General features: G+C 42.8%; 1 protein-coding gene across 2 annotated transcripts in view; it reads left to right on the forward strand.

Moving 5' to 3' along the window:
• The first annotated feature begins 3705 nt into the window (after window positions 1-3705).
• Window positions 3706-21884, forward strand: part of LOC115152308 (transcription initiation factor TFIID subunit 4) — a 33704-nt gene continuing 15525 nt past the window's right edge. Inside the window, exons 1-11 of one of the 2 annotated variants that reach the window (XM_029697069.1) lie at window positions 3706-4927; window positions 5198-5367; window positions 7835-8017; window positions 8331-8453; window positions 8596-8685; window positions 8931-9107; window positions 9564-9639; window positions 9968-10079; window positions 11536-11705; window positions 11948-12078; window positions 15222-15347. In XM_029697069.1, coding sequence (XP_029552929.1) covers window positions 3718-4927; window positions 5198-5367; window positions 7835-8017; window positions 8331-8453; window positions 8596-8685; window positions 8931-9107; window positions 9564-9639; window positions 9968-10079; window positions 11536-11705; window positions 11948-12078; window positions 15222-15347 — 2568 coding nt within the window. In that variant the 5' untranslated portion in view covers window positions 3706-3717. The remainder of the gene's footprint in view (window positions 4928-5197; window positions 5368-7834; window positions 8018-8330; window positions 8454-8595; window positions 8686-8930; window positions 9108-9563; window positions 9640-9967; window positions 10080-11535; window positions 11706-11947; window positions 12079-15221; window positions 15348-21884) is intronic. The other variant, XM_029697070.1, reaches the window with a different exon arrangement.

Genomic DNA, 21884 nt, shown 5'->3' on the forward strand with positions numbered 1-21884 from the left:
CCAAGTCAACCAGCGTGTTTTTCCCCTGCTCCTGCCTTTTCTATTCTCTTTTGATAGTCCTCCCGGTTTTAACCCTTCCCTGTTTTCTGGACTCTGTACCTGCCTGCCCTGACCTTGAGTCTGCCTGCCACACTGTACCTCCTGGACTCTGAACTGGTTTTGACCTTTTGCCTATCCACGACCATTCTCTTGCCTACTCCTTTTGGATTATTAATAAATATCAAAGACTCAAACCATCTGCCTCTTGTGTCTGCATCTGGGTCTCGCCTTGTGCCCTTATACGTACACTCCGCAGAGCTGGACTTTACGGAAAAGTGGCCAGAAAAAAGACATTGCTTAAAGAAAAAATAAGCAAACATGTTTGGTGTTTGAGGCATGTGGGAGACTCCCCAAACATATGGAAGAAGGTACTCTGGTCAGATGAGACAAAAATGTAGCTTTTTTGGCCATCAAGGAAAAAGCTATGTCTGGCACAAACCCAACACCTCAGTGACGCATGGGGGCGGCAGCATCATTATTTTTTTTATTATTTAACTAGGCAAGTCAGTTAAGAACAAATTCTTATTTTCAATGACATCATAGAAACAGTGGGTTAACTGCCTTGTTCAGGGGCAGAACAACAGATTTTTACCTTGTGAGCACTGGGATTTGATCTTATAACCTTTCAGTTACTAGTCCAACACGCTAACCACTAGCCTACCTGCTGTGGGGATGTTTTCCTTCGGCAGGGACTGGGAAACTGGTCAAAATTGAAGGAATGACGGATGGCTCTAAATACAGGGAAATTCTTGAGTGAAACCTGTTTCAGTCTTCCAGAGATCTAACCTTGTTAATCTAATCTTGTTAGATTAGCAATACATATACTGTAGGACTATAATTTGTAAATAATTGTCTCAATTTATTGCCTTTCTGACAGTGTGATTATACTCAAAGCCTGGTTTATATTCACTCATTTAACTTGTGAATATTATTTTCTTTTTTTTAAATAAAATAAAATGTGCACTGTGTTAGATTTTTGAACACTTCATGTAATGATATTTGACATTAAGTTTCACATGTGATCACAACCTTTCACATGTGAAATCATGTGAAACCATATGGTCTGGAACACTTCACATGATATTTCACTTGAAGTTTCACATGTGGATATTTTTCACATGACATTTCACAGGCGATGCCTTGCAAACAAAAATGTGTCATTAGGATGTTTTCAATTGACATATTGAATTGTTTTCAATTGACATATTGAATTGTTTTCAATTGACAAAACTGTTTTCAATTGACATATTTCACTTTTTTATTTATACAGTAAGTAGTATTCATCATGTCATCACCTGGGATTTGAACACACAACCTATTGGTGCACGGCATTCTGCTCTTCATACTATGCCACCATGTCTGTGTCAATGACTGATTTCACCTATAGGCATATTCCTACACTTTGCACTTCAAAGTAAATCTCAGCTCTGTTAAAAAATACATGGAAGAAAATACATTTATCATAGACTAGTGATTCAGGAGTAACATTAAAACAGAATAATATGCACCATCAACATTAGACAGCTATACTGAAAACCCACAATCAAATTGCTGAAATAAGTCAAATTAAATCAATGACAGAATAGTCATATTAATTTATAACTAAAACATCAATGCAGATGGGGCTCTTTTACTCAGTGCAGAGACATATTTTAGGTAATGAATGTGTAGTGGACTTGCAAAATTCCACAGATTTGGTGGTGCAACAGAAAGATCATCATACTGTAGATGCAGAGGTCATGATATCAAATCCTGTGGGAGTCATACTGAAAAGTCAGCTCCAATTGATCATGTCAAATGTAATCATATTAATTAAAGATGTTTACACTATTTTATCTGAACAGCATTACCGCTTACCTTAAAACCCCCGTACTATTTAATTACTTCCCTTACAATAATAAAAACGTGAAATGTGTAGTTTCACATGTGGAAATCGAATTTTCACTATCACGTGAAACATTTTCAAATTTTGATGCGTGTAGTTTCATGGGATCACATTTTGAAACGTTATCCCTATTTATTTAACATGAGATCATGTTTTCTTAAGTACTCGAACGTTTTCACATGTGTAGATACGTTATCACGTTTCTTTTACATGTTATCACATGTTATCACATGATGGTGATCACATGTGGCAGTGTCAGAGGAAGGCCCTAAAATGTGTCAGACTCCAGCCAGCAAAGGCATAGACTGTTGTCTCTGCTACCGCACAGCAAGCGGTACCGATGCACCAAGTCTGGAACCAACAGGACCCTGAACGGATTCTACCCCCAAGATAACAATATCTTGCTACCCGGACTATCTGCATTGACCCTTTTTGTCTCATCACATATGCTGCTGCTAATGCTTATTATCTATCCTGTTGCCTAGTCACTTTATCCCTACCTATATGTACATATCTACCTCATACCCATGCATGTCAACCGGGTACTGGTACCCCGTGTATATTGCCAAGTTATCGTTACTCATTGTGTATTTATTCCTCATGTTATTATTTCTCTCTCTTTTTTCTCTGCATTGTTGGGAAGAGCCCCACGCGAGTTTTTCACTGTTAGTCTACACCTGTTTACGAAGCATGTGACAAATACAATTCGATTTCGATTGATTTGATTACGTGAAATTCATGTGGTTTTTGCATAAGGGAACACTGTATTATTCAGTCCCAGATTAAATAACACGATATATCGATTCTACTGACTCTACTGAGTACTCCCAATCCCACTTTTAAATCTGCACAAATAATCGTTTTTTCACTATATATTATGCCAATATGAAATTCATATACAGGGATTTGCATTGTGGCCAATGGAATAGGTGGAGTAGAGAGTCACCAGCACTCTGTATTAAACCAGTTGCCCAGCACAAGAGACTCAAGTATTACATATTCTATTGCGCAAGTCCAATAACATATATTTGTATTTTATTAGAAGTGTATTCTTTAATTATAGCCTACACAACAGCTTTCAACATACAGTACCAGTATTTGTTTAAACTTTCAAACGTATAAATAATACATTATACAAAAAATAAAAGTACATCAAATCATCAATCTATCTTGTCCAAGGTGGTTGCAGTGCCGTGAAAAACAGTTGTACGTATTTTGAGATTCCACAATTTTGCATATCTTTGCATGCGACTCTTATTTTGAAAAAGAGAATCCGCGATCGTGACGCCAGCATCCTGCCACTTGGAAAATGGTAATCTCGTTTTTCTAAATTTGGTGCTGACGGGAAATCAACATCTCGCGCGTTTTCGACATAGTCTGGAACCAATGGTTGAGTTCGTTTTGCATGGCTCGGTGCTCGTATGTGGGGAGTTTGGGTTTTAGACCATTCGATTGGTGCTAAAGTGAATTCTCCACTCAACCGGGGAACCGGGGCATGCAAAACAAACTTCAACACTCTCTAACACGTCTGGAATGGGTTTACTAAATGGAAGCAATAAGTATATAGCTTTGATTTCTACATTAGTAGGCCTATTTGTTTCCTTCTTTATTATACTTGTCTTGAAGCACTACTGTGGGTTATCTTGTGGAATGAGAAACTTTGAGGTACAACCAGCGCAAATCTTCATTATAGTAGAACAGTGGTCCTTTCTTGAAATTATATTTCTACATTCGAAGCCCACGCGCATGCGTACATTCTAAAATACGATTTGCACAACGGTCTATCATCAAAGATGGCGGGAGCCTCCGACCCACTGGAGGACATGCTCTTCAATGAGGTAGACGAAAAAGCAGTAAGTGACTTAGTTGGCTCTTTGGAATCGCAACTTGTCAGCCAAAAGACTTCGCCCGCCACATATTCCGATATCAAGCGAGAAGGATATACGGGCACTGTCAGCCAGTTCTCAGGGAAAGTGCGTGATCAAGTGGGGTCTCTGGAGCCGCCACAACAAGGACACCCAAAAGCGGTGTTAAACGCGGAACCCTGCGCGAATCAGGCGATTTCGAATAAGAGTAACACCGCTTCTACCTCTTCCATTACTACTGGGGGCATTATAAACGCGGGTACCAATTTACAAACACATGGAGTCGCATCTCGCATCATTTCCCCCGCACCACCAGGATCGGTAACTTTGCCTGCTCAGACGACTAGCTTCAACAGAGGGACTGTTTTGGGTCCAGCTGAAACATCGGTGGTGACTGCTCCGAACTCAAACCTCACAACAACAACAGCTATCAGGACTCCTTCACCTGGATTACAGAGTTTTAACGGTAACACTGGAGCTGTGAAGTTGGTCAACTCGCCAGCTGCTGCTCCCCAAATCGGGTCAGGCGGCAACACTGTTATAAGTACTGCCAGTGCGGGCAACTCGAATATCATTGTGTCTATGGCTTCACAGCCTCCTTCTCTGCCAAACTATCCTGTATCTCAATCTGCTGTGGCATTTGTTACTCCCGCTGTTGCATTGCAAAGGCATCCCAACCCCATGGCCAGTGCCTCACAGAATGGATTAGTAGACCTTAAGGTTTCTGCAGTGGACACACAGGGTGCAGGTTCTCCGGGGGTCACCACCTCTCAGGTCACGAACCGCAATAACACTCTCATTAACACTACAGTGGTGGCACCCAACCAGCCGGTCTCTGCTGGCCAATCGATAATTCTCGGAGGGTCTCCCGCTCCTGTTGTGAACTCACCCATAAACCAGGCACAGAGTGTGGCGAGTCCCACTCTCACAGCCGGGGGGAAACCAACGGTTAACGGAGTTGGTCAGTCCACGGTGACCATCGTGAGGCCCCCCGGTGCTCCTGTGATGGCCACCTCCGTGCAGCAGCAGAGACCTGGGCTGGTGGCGAGTCCCACGAGGACTGTGGCACCACAGATGGTCGTCAGACCACCACAGCAGACCACCATTCAGTTACCCCCTGGATTTACCATACCACCCGGTAAGGAACCTTACTGATGTTATCCTGATTTTAAAACCTTTAAAAACCTAGGTTCTGGCTCCCCAAGCTCCATTCTGAACAGAACTGTGCACCCTTCAATGTGTTGACCCATTAGTCAATCAATTAAACATTCATATAGTCAATAGCCTAGTCTGTGCTATTCATTAATGCATTTATTAACCCAATGCTTAGGCCCCAAAAAACTCAAACCGTAAACCATTGAAAATGGCAAATAGAGAAAGATGTGTGACGTGACTGTTTCTCCCCCAGGTATGGTGCTGGTGCGTACAGACACAGGCCAGCTGGTAATGGTTCCTCAGCAGGTTCTAGCCCAGGCTCAGGCTAAGACCCAACAAGGCCAGGCAGCTGTCTCTAACATCTCCCCCCGGCCTGCTACACCGACCGCTGGGGCCACCATCAGAGTCAGTACTCCCAGCCAGGTACGGATGGGGGAATCAGGCTAAAGTTATCTAGAGGGGGACTGGAATGGATTATGTCATATCAAGCGTGTTTGTCCATCTGAACCAACGTCTGTCTGCCATGTAGTGTCCAATCGTCTTTAGTGGCCCAAGTATTGTCCTAGTCTTCCTGACGACAACAACAACAAAAAAATCACACTGCTAGATCATGTGGATTTTGCGTAAGATCGATGCTGCCCATGTCAGGAATGTTATTGGGGATGATGTAGTACATGACTGCGTAAGAGCTCATCGTCAGCATCAAGTGTCATGAGAACATAAATTCTCCTTCGGTCAGGTCTTGGTTAGGTCTTGGTTATCTGCTGTGGCTGTAGAGTCCCATTCGTGAGAGGTATACTCTGCCACTGGGCGCAACTGAAGGTCTACTTTTTCTTCCTCTTCACCCTTTTAATGTCCCTCTGGAGTTGTGCCAGTGTGGGTTTCACTTTTAAGTAAGTCATGAGTTGACCATGTATACCGGTACTAATGTCCAATTCACCTCTGACCCCTTGCTCCCCCTGTTCTCTGCTGGCCCCTTGTACACCCCAGGCTGTTCGTCTGGCCTCCCCTGTCCAGGCCAGAGTGTTGCACTCCCCCTCTCCCATCAGCTCTGCTACACAGGTGTACTTACTGTCCATGCAGCCCTCTGTCAGAAAACACACACCTAATTATAGTTCGCTACTAGAGCCTCTCAGTAGATTTATAAGGAATTTGTATGAAATACATTTCACGTATTCCAGCCCTGTTTTTATTTTTTGTTGTGCTTTTAGTTGTTTGACTTACAGTGCCTTTCGGAAAGTATTCAGATCCCTTGACTTTTTCTACATTTTGATACGTTAGAGTCTTATTCTAAAATTGCTGAGAAAAATAGTATTTAATCAATCTACACACAATACCCCATAATGACAAAGCAAAAATAGGTTTTTAGACATTTTTTTGTACATTTATTAAAATAATAAACAGAAATATCTTATTTTCATAAGTATTCAGACCTTTTGCTTTGAGACTCGAAAAAAATTGAGCTCAGGTGCATCCTGTTTCCACTGATCATCCTTGAGATGTTTCTACAACTTGATTGGAGTCCACCTGTGGTCAATTCCATTGATTGGACATGATTTGAAAAGGCGCACACCTGTCTATATTTGGTCCCACAGTTGACAGTGCGTGTCAGAGCAAAAAACGAGCTATGAGGTCGAAGGAATTGTCCGTAGGGACAGGATTGTGTTGAGGCGCAGATCTGGGGAAGGGTACCAATAACTGTCTGCAGCATTGAAGGTCCCCATTATCACAGTGGCCTCCATCGTTCTTAAATGGAAGACGTTTGGAACCACCGAGACTCTTCCAAGAGCTGGCCACCCGGCCAAACTGAGCAATCGGGGGAGAAGGGCCTTGGTCAAGGAGGTGACCAAGAACCTGATGGTCACTCTGACAGAGCTATAGAGTTCCTATGTGGAGATGGGAGAACCTTCCAGAAGGACAAGCAGCACTCTACCAATCAGGCCATTATGGTAGTGTGGCCAGACAGAAGCCACTCCTCAGTAAAAGGCACATGACAGCCTGCTTGGAGTTTGCCAAAAGGCACCTAAAGACTATCAGACCATGAGAAACACGATTCTCTGATGAAACCAAGATTGGCACCATCCCTATGGTGAAGAATGGTGGTGGCAGCATCATACTGTGTGGGGTGTTTTTCAGTGGTTGGGACTGGGAGACTAGTCAGGATCGAGGCAAAGATGAACGGAGCAAAGTACAGAGAGATCCTTGATGAAAACCTGCTCCAGAGCGCTCAGGACCTCAGACTGGGGTGAAGGTTCACCTTCCAACAGGACAATGACCCTAAGCACACAGCCAAGACAATGCAGGAGTAGCTACGGGACAATTCTCTGAATGTCCTTGGGTGGCCCAACCAGAGTCCGGACTTCAACCTGATCGTACATCTCTGGAGAGACCTGAAAATAGCTGTGCAGTGACACTCCCCATCCAACCTGACTGAGCTTGAGAGGATCTGCAGAGAAGAATAGGAGAAACTCCCCAAATACAGGTGTGCCAAGCTTGTAGCGTCATACCCAAAAAGACTCAAGGCTGTAATCGCTGTCAAAGGTGATTCAACAAAGTACTGAGTAAAGGGTCTGAATGCTTATGTAAATGTGATATTTCAGTTTTTTATTTTTAATAAATTAGTAAACATTTCTAAAAACCTGTTCTTGCTTTGTCATTATGGGTTATTGTGTGTAGATTTTGAAAAGATCAAATACATTTTAGAATCAGGCTGTAACGTAGCAAAATGTGGAAAAAGTAAAGGCATCTGAATACTTTCCGAAGGCACTGTGTTACGTTGTTGTAAATGCTTGTTTACTCTCTCAGCTGAACTATGTGCATCGTGTTAACCGTTGTTTCCACTGCTGTATAACGCTCTAGTCATATTTATGCCTGTTGCTGTTCTCTCCAGAAGGCGATCGCCGTGGCTCCTGCATCGGTGAAGATGACCACCCCTCAGAAGGCCCAGACAGTGATCACAGGGGGTCAAGCCCTGGCCAAGCCTGTCGCTGTACGGCCCTCTATAACCCTTAACACTGCAGCAGCAGCCAGTGCCTCCACAACCCCTACAGTGGTAACATCACTAGTCTCCCAGGTTTGTCCATTGTGTTACTTTACTGACACTTTGCTAGACCCAAACAGTGTGTGGTTTACCCTGTGGTGAGTTGATTGACGTTTTATTATTGGCCGGTTTCCCACTTGGGGAAAGTGTTGTTTACTGTAAAGTGTTTTGCTTTTTTAAATACCCTTAAAATAACGTTTGAGTTGATTTAATAATGTTTTATAATACCAGAAGTGGTGGTGACATGAGAAGCAAAGTTTGTGCAAAACTTATCAGTCATTGTCATGGAAAGTCATTGTCATGGAAAGTCTAATCCTACTCAATGACCCGTTCTCCTCTCTTACAGGAAATGCAAGAAAATGTGAAGAAATGCAAGAACTTCCTGGCCACCCTGATCAAGCTGGCATCCCACAACTCCCCATCTCCAGACACATCCAAGAACGTCAAGGCCCTAGTGCAGGACCTTCTGGTGAGTCAAGACTCCCATAGAAGACTTTTTACATTTTTATGTGGTTCAATTGTCAGCAGAAATATGGAGCGTGGAATTATGACATTTTATTTTATTGATTTTAGTCTGATTTTCACACTTAATGTCGTCTTTCTTTGATCAGGATGCTAAAATTGAGCCTGAGGAGTTCACCACACGTCTCCAGGCTGAGCTGAAGTCCTCTCCGCAGCCGTACCTCATCCCTTTCCTCAAGGTTTGTTTGTTACCCTTAACCGGACCTTTTCTGAGCTCATTGCTATGCAATTACTGAAGTACCATGTAACGTGTTACTACAATGGTGTTACTAGTGTAATTAGTGTTACTGCCCAGGTAAAAGAGCAAATTAATGTCAATTGTTACCCTAACAGGGCCAGGCCCGTGTGTACTAATAAAATATATATACATAGTCAATTGTTGACGACATTACCATGTAACCCGTATTTGTTTCCTTCCGTACAGAAAAGCCTTCCTGCCCTGCGGCTGTCCCTGCTCAACAACCAGCAGTCTCTGCTGGCCTCCACCAACGCTTCTGCCCTGGCCGCTGCCTCCACTACTACCACCAGCACTATCAGGGCCCGGTTCCCCACCACCGTCAGCCCAGCCACAGGCATTGTCAGGACACCCACCACTGCTCTGGTACAACCCTCCCGGACTTAGACACTGGCGACTGGAAAGAAGCGCTGCCGTTTTTTAATGGTTCTTCTTTCTATAGTAGGCCTAGTAGAATTCCTTTGAGGCCGTTCTAGGTTGTCTCTCTATAATAGGCATTGATACACACAACCATTCTGTGTCGTGGTCTGTTATATTTAGTGTGTTGTGTTCTGTCTGTTATGTGCCACTTGGCTCAAACTATTGTGAGTTCCATTTTCTGTTCAGGTTTTATTAGTCACATGTGCAAGTACAGTGAAATGCTTAACTTGCTATCCCTACCCAACAGTGTAGTCATCAATATCAAAGTAGTATAACAAAGAAGAAGAAAACACAATAAATAAGGGCGGATGCTATATACAGGGTCAGTGCCAGTACCAAATGTCCAATGTGCAGGGATACTGTTCATGTTGTAATGGCACCTCTCTCCCTCCTCTCTTCCAGGGTGTGAGAAGACCAGGGGTTCAGGGGGTCCAGACTCGCATGCCAATGGTCATCCCTCAGACCATCCGGCCACAAGGTACTGGTACCGCACAGCGCGCTCTCACTCTAGGCAGACAATGGACATCCTCAATAGGACATCCCGGCGCTCTCGACCTGCGCTATTGTTGAAGGGAAGAGGTTATCCCCAGTGTACACTTGTTTTACCCACATCGTTCAATTATTCAAGGCCTGGATGATTATTAAGTGTCTCAGGTGTTAAAGTGTTGAGCTCTAACAGAAATGGACCAGCAGGGGATGCCCCAGGACCGGAATTGAAAACCCCTTGTTAAGAGCAATGCACAGAGGCCCGTTTTCTCACCATGCTATTGAACAGCTTGTAATGATATGTTTTGTTTCTTTGTCAGGCACAGTTGCAAGAGGACTCACTATTATTGCAGGCAGATCTCCTGTGGGCATTGGTGCCCAGGCCTCTGCCAATCAGAAGAAGCTGAATGAGCCTGGAGGCGGGACGTTCAGGTACAGAATATCCAGGTTGGCAGGGGAAAACAATGCTCTCTGTAACCAGGTTTCCATCCAACCTTTTTATGCAGCGAAAGTACATGTCGGGTAAAAACGTTTAACGACTGGCCCGATGGAAACAGAGCATTTGTTGTTAAACTTTACAAATGTCGACAGTACAAAATACACTAGACAAGGTGGGATCTTTTTGTGTCTGTAAAATGTTTTATGTGAGAAATGGCGGTGGAAATGCTTTTATGCACAAATATTGATATAATAACCCTCATATCGAAGTAAACTTGGAGTCACGCGAGATTACACGTGGTGTGACCCTCCCGCTACGGCTCGTTGGGACAGCATGAAGTTTATTAGGCTACAGATTAAATAAGTTATATTGAATTTCAAAGGGTGGTGAAAGTGCAAGGTGAGCTTGATGCTCCTTTCCAATAAATATTGAGGGTCTTATTCTGGTGACATGATCATCGATGCTTGGCTTCCGTTTGACAAATACAAATAATCTATCTCATCATGTATGTCGGCTATACCCGCACTGTATCTGGAAAGGGACAACTGAATGCATTCAACTGAAATGTGTCTTCCGCATTTAACCCAACCCCTCTGAATCAGAGAGATGCGGGAGGCTGCCTTAATCGACATCCACGTCTTGGCGCCCCGGGAAACAGTGGGTTAACTTCCTTGCTCGGGCAGAATGACAGATTTTTACCTTGTCAGCTCGGGGATTCGATCCAGCGAACTTTAGGTTTCTGGCCCAACGCTCTAACCACTAGGCTACCTGCTGCCTGTTGGCAATACCAGAGGGGACACACTCGCTATATAACGGCATTTTTTTTTGTGGGATTTGAAAATGTGATGGAAACACTTGTATTTGGTACATGGGAATTAAACCACATAAGGTATTTTGATGTGCAAATGTTGCAGATAAAAGGCTGTGAGTGATGACAAGTAAATTTGATGGAAACATCTCTTGTGGGAAAATGTGCATATTGTTTGTATGCAGATTTTTAAATATTCACATAAAAATCTCTCACCCAATTGGATGGAAACCTAGCTGCTTTGGGTATCTGACCCCGTGTAAACCTACAGTATTCGAGGCTCCTGGCATTGTTTGTTTTAGTTTACTGTGATAGTTTTCCATGACGCACAGAAACAGATCAACCACAGGATGGCAGCATTTCACACGTTTTGACACAATGGTGGGGTTGAGAAACATATAGTTAAACAAACTCCTGTTCCTGATCTGTGTGTAAATTACCTCATGTTCTTTTGAGAAATTGACATGAAATTGACATGGCGTAATTGTCTAGGCAACCACCAAATTTATATTCATGTTTAGCTTTCTTTAATGAACCGGAAAATCAAGTCCTAACTGACTGATTAACGAAGTTAGCTGGCCAACTTAATGAACTTGCTTTCTGGAGCACCCCACTGATCTGTGTATACTGCATCTCTTTAGAGATGATGATGACATCAACGACGTGGCGTCCATGGCGGGGGTGAACCTGAACGAGGAGAACGCCCGCATCATGGCCACCAACTCGGAGCTGGTGGGCACCAAGATCCGCTCCTGTAAGGACGAGGCCTTCCTCCCGCCAGGCCTGCTGCACAGACGCATCATGGAGACCGGTATGTGCAATAACCTGTCCTTTCTCCTGAACCAGCTATAAGACCGCAAGTGTGCACTTGTTCACTTACTTTAATGGATTTGAAAGGAAATGACTAGTGTAAGAAATAAGCCTCTGAAAGAAGTGGAGCTGGGCCCTGGTGTCTGTCCATCATCAATAAATGACTGACCACACCTTGCCATCCTACCACAGATAATGGCACTGATTGGCTGCTAATGCCTCTCTCGCTTTCTTCCGCTAAAGCCAAGAGGTTTGGGGTGACAGAGATCCCAGCGGAGGCAGTGAACTACATCTCCCATGCTACCCAGGCCAGGCTGAGATCCATGCTAGAGAAAGTGTCAACTATCGCCCAGCACCGCACTGACGGGGGCAAGGTAAGAACAGGAAGAGTAGAGGTTATCATGAACAGAAGTAGGTGAACAGTACAAGCACAAGCGCAACAGTATATGAATAACACAAAAATAACACATGATCAACATCATGAACAGTACACAAACTACATGAACAACAGCATGAACGGTACACAAACTACATGAACGGTACACAAACTACATGAACGGTACACAAACTACATGAACGGTACACAAACTACATGAACGGTACACAAACTACATGAACGGTACACAAACTACATGAACAACAGCATGAGCAATACACAAACAACATGAACGGTACACAAACTACATGAACATCATCATGAACAGTACATGAACTACAGAACAGTACATGAACTACAGAACAGTACATGAACTACAGAACAGTACATGAACAACATCATGAACAACATCATGAACTACATGAACATCATCATGAACAGTACATGAACAGTACATGAACAACATCATGAACAGTACACAAACTACACAAGCTCCATGAACAACATGAACAGTACACAAACTACATGAACAACATCAGGAACAGTACATGAACTACAGAACAGTACATGAACTACATAATGAACAGTACACAAGCTCCATGAACAACAGCATGAACAGTACACAAACTACATGAACAACATGAACAGTACACAAGCTCCAAGAACAACAGCATGAACAGTACACAAGCTCCATGAACAACAACATGAACAGGGCACAAACTATATTAACAACAACATGAACACTACATGAACGGTACACAAACTACATGAACAACATCAAGAACAGTACATGAACAGGGCCCAAACTACATGAACAACAACATGAACAACATCATGAACAACATCATGAACAACAACATGAACAGTACATTAACTACATGAACAACATCATGAACAGTACATTAACTACATGAACATCATCATGAACAGTACATTAACTACATGAACAACATCATGAACAGTACAGTCGTGGACAAAAGTTTTGAGAATGACAAATATTAATTTCCACAAAGTTTGCTGCTTCAGTGTCTTTAGATATTTTTGTCAGATGTTACTATGGAATACTAAAGTATAATTACAAGCATTTCATAAGTGTCAGACTTTTAATGACAATTACATGAAGTTCATGCAGAGTCAATATTTGCAGTGTTGACCCTTCTTTTTCAAGACCTCTGCAATCCGACCTGGCATGCTGTCAATTAACTTCTGGGCCACATCCTGACTGATGGCAGCCCATTCTTGCATAATCAATGCTTGGAGTTTGTCAGAATTTGTGGGTTTTTGTTTGTCCACCCGCCTCTTGAGGATTGACCACAAGTTCTCAATGGGATTAAGGTCTGGGGAGTTTCCTGGCCATGGACCCAAAATATCGATGTTTTGTTCCCCGAGCCACTTAGTTATTACTTTTGGCAAGGTGCTCCATCATGCTGGAAAAGGCATTGTTCGTCACCAAACTGTTCCTGGATGGTTGGGATAAGTTGCTCTCGTAGGATGTGTTGGTACCATTCTTTATTCATGGCTGTGTTCTTAGGCAAAGTTGTGAGTGAGCCCACTCCCTTGGCTGAGAAGCAACCCCACACATGAATGGCCTCAGGATGCTTTACTGTTGGCATGACACTGATGGTAGCGCTCACCTTGTCTTCTCCGGACAAGCTTTTTTCCGGATGCCCCAAACAATCGGAAAGGGGATTCATCAGAGAAAATGACTTTACCCCAGTCCTCAGCTGTCCAATCCCTGTACCTTTTGCAGAATATCAGTCTGTCCCTGATGTTTTTCCTGGAGAGAAGTGGCTTCTTTTCTGCCCTTCTTGACACCAGGCCATCCTCCAAAAGTCTTCGCCTCACTGTGCGTGCAGATGCACTCCCACCTGCCTGCTGCCATTCCTGAGCAAGCTCTGTACTGGTGGTGCCCCGATCCCGCAGCTGTATCAACTTTAGGAGACGGTCCTGGCGCTTGCTGGACTTTCTTGGGCGCCCTGAAGCCTTCTTCACAATAATTGAATCGAATCAAATGTATTTATATAGCCCTTCTTACATCAGCTGATATCTCAAAGTGCTGTACAGAAACCCAGCCTAAAACCCCAAACAGCAAGCAATGCAGGTGTAGAAGCACGGTGGCTAGGAAAAACTCCCTAGAAAGGCCAAAACCTGGCCAGAACCGCTCTCCTTGAAGTTCTTGATGATCCGATAAATGGTTGATTTAGGTGCAATCTTACTGGCAGCAATATCCTTGCCTGTGAAGCCCTTTTTGTGCAAAGCAATGATGACGGCATGTGTTTCCTTGCAGGTAACCATGGTTGACAGAGGAAGAACAATGATTCCAAGCCCCACACTCCTTTTGAAGCTTCCAGTCTGTTATTCGAACTCAATCAGCATGACAGAGTGATCTCCAGCCTTGGCCTCGTCAACACTCACACCTGTGTTAACGAGAGAATCACTGACATGATGTCAGCTGGTCCTTTTCTGGCAGGGCTGAAATGCAGTGGAAATGTTTTTGGGAGATTCGGTTCATTTGCATGGCAAAGAGGGACTTTGCAATTCATCTGATCGCTCTTCATAACATTCTGGAGTATATGCAAATTGCCATCATACAAACTGAGGCAGCAGACTTTGAAAATGTATATTTGTGTCATTCTCAAAACTTTTGGCCACGACTGTACATGAACTACATGAACAGTACATAAACAACATCATGAACAGTACACAAACAACAACATGAACAGTACGCAAGCTACATGAACAACTGCATGAACAGTACACAAACAACATCATGAACAACAACATGAACAGTACACAAACTACACGAACAACTGCATGAACATTACACAAACTACATGAACAACTGCATGAACAGTACACAAACTACATGAACAACTGCATGAACAGTACACAAACTACATGAACAACTGCATGTACAGTACACAAACTACATGAACAACTGCATGAACAGTACACAAACTACATGAACAACTGCATGAACAGTACACAAGCTCCATGAACAGTACATGAACAACATGAACTACATGACAATCTACATGAACAACATCATGAACAGTACACAAGGTCCATGAACAATAGCATCCTACTTGTCCCTTTTTTCTTTCACTCTCCCTTTCTCCTGTCCCTTCCCCCTCTATGTAGGATGAGGAGTGGTATGAGCCGTCGACAGACGTCAGGGCCCAGCTCCGCTTCTTTGAGCAGCTGGACAGGATGGAGAAACAAAGGAAGGACGAGCAGGAGAGGGAGGTCCTACTCAAGGCTGCCAAGGTAGACACACACACCACCTGACTACATGCACACCGGGATGTAGTCAGGTTATTACCCTATTACTGCATCACCGGCAATAATTCAGGGCCCAGCTCCAGAAGAGGAGTGGTCTGCTAATAGTTGCAGTGTGTTTGTCGGTGCGTGTGTGCACGCGTGTCCACCCCATGGGAACGATGTGACACATGAAAACGGAGGTAATTAGTGGAGTTTGAAAAGAAACCACAACTCCCTCTACAGACATCATTAGACCTCCACGGGAGTGTACACACACACTAATTAACTTAATGTGGGATAGAGATGTCATCCAGGAGATAATTAACTCTGTGGTGCTGTGTAGATGGGAACTCACCAACCATATTAACACTGTCATGTGGGAGTTGGCCCAATGCATTACACTGCTTGTAATTGACATTAGACAACACATACACTGAACAAAAATGTAAACGCAACAATTTTCAATTTTTTACTGAGTTACATTTCATACAAGGAAATCAGCCAATTTAAATAAATTAATTAGGTCCTAATCTATGGATTTCACATGACTAGGAATACAGATACATTAAAGAAATGTAGGGATGTGGATCAGAAAACCAGTCAGTATCTGGTGTGATGACCATTTGCATCATGCAGCACGACACATCTCCTTCGCATAGAGTTGATCCAGCTGTTGATTGTGGCCTGTGGAATGTTGTCCCACTCTTGTGGCTGTGTGAAGTTGCGGGATATTGTTCGGGAACTGGAACAGGCTGTAGTACACGTTGATCCAGAGCATCCCAAACATGCTCAATGTTTGACGTCTGGTGAGCAGAGCGTGCCCAATTTGAATGGCGCGCGGAGTGAGATTCCCAAAGGCTGGAGCATCATCTGCCTTCTTGCCCGCTCCAGTAACACTCACTTCACGAGTTCAGGGCATGCCAGGCCCAGCACGTATTTGTAGGCTACTTTGTAGACTACTTGTGTGCTGCTATAGCCCCTGGCTATGGCTACTCTCATGGAGTTTGCTAAATATTTTCATTAGAGGTCGACCGATTATGATTTTTCAACGCCGATACCGATTATTGGAGGACCGAAAAAGCCGCTACCGATTAATCGGCCGATTTTGCTATTTTTTTATTTGTAATAATGACAATTACAACAATACTGAATGAACACTTATTTTAACTTAATATAATACATCAATAAAATCTATTTAGCCTCAAATAAATAATGAAACATGTTCAATTTGGTTTAAATAATGCAAAAACAAAGTGTTAGAGAAGAAAGTAAAAGTGCAATATGTGCCATGTAAGAAAGCTAACGTTTTAAGTTCCTTGCTCAGAACATGAGAACATATGAAAGCTGGTGCTTCCTTTTAACATGAGTCTTCAATATTCCCAGGTAAGACGTTTTAGGTTGTAGTTATTATACGAATTATAGGACTATTTCTCTCTATACCATTTGTATTTCATATACCTTTGACTATTGGATGTTCTTATAGGCACTTTAGTATTGCCAGTGTAACAGTATAGCTTCCGTCCCTCTCCTCGCTCCTACCTGGGCTCGAACCAGGAACACATCGACAACAGCCACCCTTGAAGCAGCGTTACCCATGCAGAGCAAGGGAAACAACTACTCCAAGTCTCAGAGTGAGTGACGTTTGAGACGCTATTACCGCGCACCCCACTAACTAGCTAGCCATTTCACATCGGTTACACCAGCATAATCTTGGGAGTTGATAGGCTTGAAGTCATAAACAGCGCAATGTTTGAAGCACAGCGAAGAGCTGCTGGCAAAACGCACGAAAGTGCTGTTTGAATGAATGCTTAAGAGCCTGCTGCTGCCTACCATCGCTCAGTCAGACTGCTCTATCAAATCATAGACTTAATTATAATATAATAAACACACAGAAATACGAGCCTTAGGTCATTAATATGGTCGAATCCGGAAACTATCATCTCGAAAACAAAACGTTTTTCCTTTCAGTGAAATACGGAACTGTTCCATATTTTATCTAACGGGTGGCAACCCTAAGTCTAAATATTCCTGTTACATTGCACAACCTTCAATGTTATGTCATAATTACGTAAAATTCGGGCAAATTAGTTCGCAACGAGCCAGGCGGCCCAAACTGCTGCATATACCCTGACTCTGTTGCAGGAGAAGTGACACATTTTCCCTAGTTAAAAGAAATTCATGTTAGCAGGCAATATTAACTAAATATGCAGGTTTAAAAATATATACTTGTGTATTGATTTTAAGAAAGGCATTGATGTTTATGGTTGGAGCAACGTGTACCTAAGCGATTATATGCAACGCAGGACAGGCTAGATAAACTAGTAATATCATCAACCACGTGTAGTTAACTAGTGATTATGATTGATTGTTTTTTATTAGATAAGTTGCTAGCTAGCATTAAACTTATCTTGGCTTCTTACTGCATTCGCGTAACAGGCAGGCTCCTCGTGGAGTGCAATGTAAAGCAGGTGGTTAGAGCGTTGGACTAGTTAACCGTAAGGTTGCAAGATTGAATCCCCGAGCTGACAAGGTAAAAATCTGTCGTTCTGCCCCTGAACAAGGCAGTTAACCCACCGTTCCTAGGCCGTCATTGAAAGTAAGAATGTGTTCTTAACTGACTTGCCTAGTTATATAAAGGTGTAAATCGGCCAAATCGGCGTCCAAAAATTCAGATTTCCGATTGTTACAAAAACTTGACATCGGCCCTAATTAATCGGCCATTCCGATTTAATTGGTCGACCTCTAATTTCCATAAAGAAACTGATAAAATACACAGGTGCTAAATCAAGGTGACTTATAAAGATGAGGAGTAGGATAGTGAGTGCAATGATGTAAGGTCCAAAACTAAAGAATCATTGTGGAATCTGAAAAGACACGTATCCAAAAGCGTGATAGTGCACTTGCTACGTGCACATGCTAAAAGAAAGGAACGAGGTTTCTAGCTAATTGTCATTGTAGCAAAGTATTTATAAACATAAAATCTGATCACTTAAAAGTTTCATTTTTTTTCTTTCTAAATTGATTTTGGCCCAATAGACCTGGCATATTCCAAGTTTCAAGGAGCTTTCTGTTTTCATTGGGCTATTTTGCTTAAAAACCTTTATGCTTCCAACTCTGCATGCCAGTCAAGAGTGGCCGAAAGGGTGTTTAGCGTCCCCAGTGGCTCTGCAAGAGCAGAGAGGATATTCTCTGCTGATGACCTGCTCTCTAGGCACAATCACATGAGCCTGAAGCCACAGACTCTGGCCAACCTCGTCTTTCTAAAAATGAATTCAAAGGCACTGTAGACTGAGCCTAATAAGGCTTATTATTGTTTAATTTGTATTTAATTCTAAGTAAGTCACAGCCTATATGTGCAATTTATAGACTGTAATGATTTGATTTCAATGAGATGTTTCAATGTTTAGCGCTTAATGTCTCTGACTCCCTGCCAGCCTAGTGTGTCGCACTCGCAAATGCTTCACAATGTATTTCTTTGTAGGCTATAACCTTGAAATAATTGGCTCCCTGTCTGGCTCTTGACCTATTTAGTGTTTATATGCTGTTTAATACGACATGTAGCCTATTTGAAATGATGAGCACTTCTTGCGTCTTTTCATGTTTATTAAAATACTTTTCATTCAAATCATATGGTTTGGTTTCAATGCTTCAAACCAAATGGTAGGTCCAAAAATAGATGGTTGTTGGTTAAATTGTGATTTTGATGAATGGAGTGAATTTGGAGCTGCAGTTTTTTTTCATGTGAGCAGGTAGCGGTTTTTAGCAGAGCACTTGGGAAGGACGCAGAGCTCCGGAGAGGTGCACAAGCACCACTCCATGAGCGATGAGCGGGATTTCCGACCGCTCAACTCCACTCACATACTCTGCTGGTGAGTATGCAGGCCATGGAAGACCTGGGACATTTTCAGCTTCCAGGAATTGTGTACAGATCCTTATGACATGTGGGTCGTGCATTATCATGCTGAAACATGAGGTGATGGCGGCGGATGATTGGCACGACAATGGGCCTCAGGATCTTGCCACGGTATCGCTGTGCATTCAAATTGCCAGCGATAAAATGCAATTGTATTTGTTGTCTGTAGCTTATGCCTGCCCATACCATAACCCCGCCACCAACATGGGGCTCTCTGTTCACAACTTTGACATCAGCAGACCGCTCGCCCACACGACGCCATACACGCTGCTTGCCAGCTGCCCGGTACAGTTGAAACCTGGATTCATCCGTTACGAGCACACTTCTCCAAAGTGTAAGTGGCCATCGACAGTGGGCATTTACCCATTGAAGTCGGTTACGACGCCCATCTGCAGTAAGGTCAAGACCCTGGTGAGGACGACGAGCATGCAGATGAGCTTCCCTGGGATGGTTTGTGCAGAAACTATTCGGTTGTGCAAACCCACAGTTTCATCAGCTATCCAGGTAAATGGTCTCAGACGATTCCGCAGGTGAAAAATCTGTATGTGGAGGCCCTAGGCTGGCGTTGGTTACACGTGGTCTGCGATTGTGAGGCTGGTTGGACGTACTGCCAAAATCTCTAAAACGACGTTGGAGGCGGCTTATAGTAGAGAAATGAACCTTCAATTCTCTGCCAACAGCTCTGGTGGACATTCCTGTAGTCAGAATGCCAATTGCACACTCCCTCAACTTGAGAAATTGATCATGCTGTTTAATCAGGTTCTGTGCCACACCTGTAAGGTGGATGGATTATCTTGGAAATGCGCATTTAACAGGGATGTAAAGAAATTTGTGCACACAATTTGAGAGAAATATATTTTTGTACATATGGAGCATTTCTGGGACTTTTTATTTCAGCTAATAAAACATGGGACCAACACTGCGTTTTTATATTTTTGTTCAGTATATAATTGACTAAAGTGAAAAACCAATACTTCTCTTCCCACACCAGATGCATAATCTTTATCAATACTTCAGAACAATAACTGTAATATACTATAACAGTGTTCTACAGCCCACATTGGTGCTATGAGCTGCGGCTGTGACGGTCATGGAATTTTGGATGACGGTAATTGGCTAGCTAGCGGTCTCTTAATAACCGTTCAAATAGCAATAGACTTTTGGTAAAAAGGCAAAAAATGTGTTTTAATTTAGGAAATTTGTTGCCAAGTATTCCCACAAATAAAAAAAGGTGTGATCGTGTTTTAAAGTAATCATCAAGGTATGAAATTATTATTTTCAGATACAATCTCTTTTTGGGCTTTGTTGTGTTCAATTTGCAGAGTATAAATTATTATTATTATTTTGCGACCCCCGATTTATTTTCCTACCGCTGAAGTTGTACCTTTGCACGTTTAGAAGAAGGGACTGCTAAATGCTAACTACCGATCTTATAAGCCATTTCTGTATGCATAGCTAGCACACAGAAGTCGGTACTTGTAGTCAGTCGTTGTTAGCTGTTGATTGGTAACTATGGCATGAACATATATTGGGGTTGACATCAATACAAGCATTTTCTACTCCAATTTTTACCTCAAGGTAGTGTGAAATGCACATACAGTTGAAGTTGGAAGTTCACATACACCTTAGCCAAATACGTTTAAACTCAGTTTTTCTGAATTCCTGACATTTAATCCAAGTAAAAGTTACCTGTCAGTTAGGATCACTACTTTTATTTTAAGAATGTGAAATGTCGGAATAATAGTGTAGAGTGATTTTATTTCACCTTTTATTTCTTTCATCACATTCCCAGTGGGTCAGAAGTTTACATACACTCAATTAGTTTTTGGTAGCATTGCCTTTAAATTGTTTAACTTGGGTCAAACGTTTCAGGTAGCCTTCCACAACCTTCCCACAATAAGTTGGGTGAATTTTGGCCCATTCCTCCTGACAGAGCTGGTGTAACTGAGTCAGGTTTCTGGCCTCCTTGCTCACACATACTTTTTCAGTTCTGCCCACATATTTTCTATAGGATTGAGGTCAGGGCTTTGTGGGGGCCACTCCAGTACCTTGACTTTGTCCTTAAGCCATTTTGCCACAACTTTGGAAGTATGCTTGAGGCCATTGTCTATTTGGAAGACCCATTTGCGACCAAGCTTTAACTTCCTGATTGATGTCTTGAGATGTTACTTCAATATATCCACATCATTTTCCTGCCTCATGATGCCATCTATTTTGTGAAGTGCACCAGTCCTTCCTGCAGCAAAGCACCCCCACAACATGATGCTGCCACCCCCATGCTTCACGGTTGGGATGGTGATCTTCGGCTTGCAAGCCCCCCCCCCCTTTTTCCTCCAAACATAACGATGGTCATTATGGCTAAACAACAGTTATATTTTTGTTTCATCAGACCAGAGGACATTTCTCCAAAAAGTACGATCTTTGTCCCCATGTGCAGTTGCAAACCGTAGTCTGGCTTTTTTATGGCGGTTTTGGAGCAGTGGCTTCTTCCTTGCTGAGCAGCCTTTCAGGTTATATCGATATATGACTTGTTTTACTATGGATATAGATACTTTTGTACCCGTTTCCTCCAGCATCTTCACAAGGTCCTTTGCTGCTGTTCTGGGATTGATTTGCTCTTTTCGCACCAA

Source organism: Salmo trutta, chromosome 17 (assembly GCF_901001165.1).
Source record: "Salmo trutta chromosome 17, fSalTru1.1, whole genome shotgun sequence".
NCBI lineage: Eukaryota > Metazoa > Chordata > Actinopteri > Salmoniformes > Salmonidae > Salmo > Salmo trutta.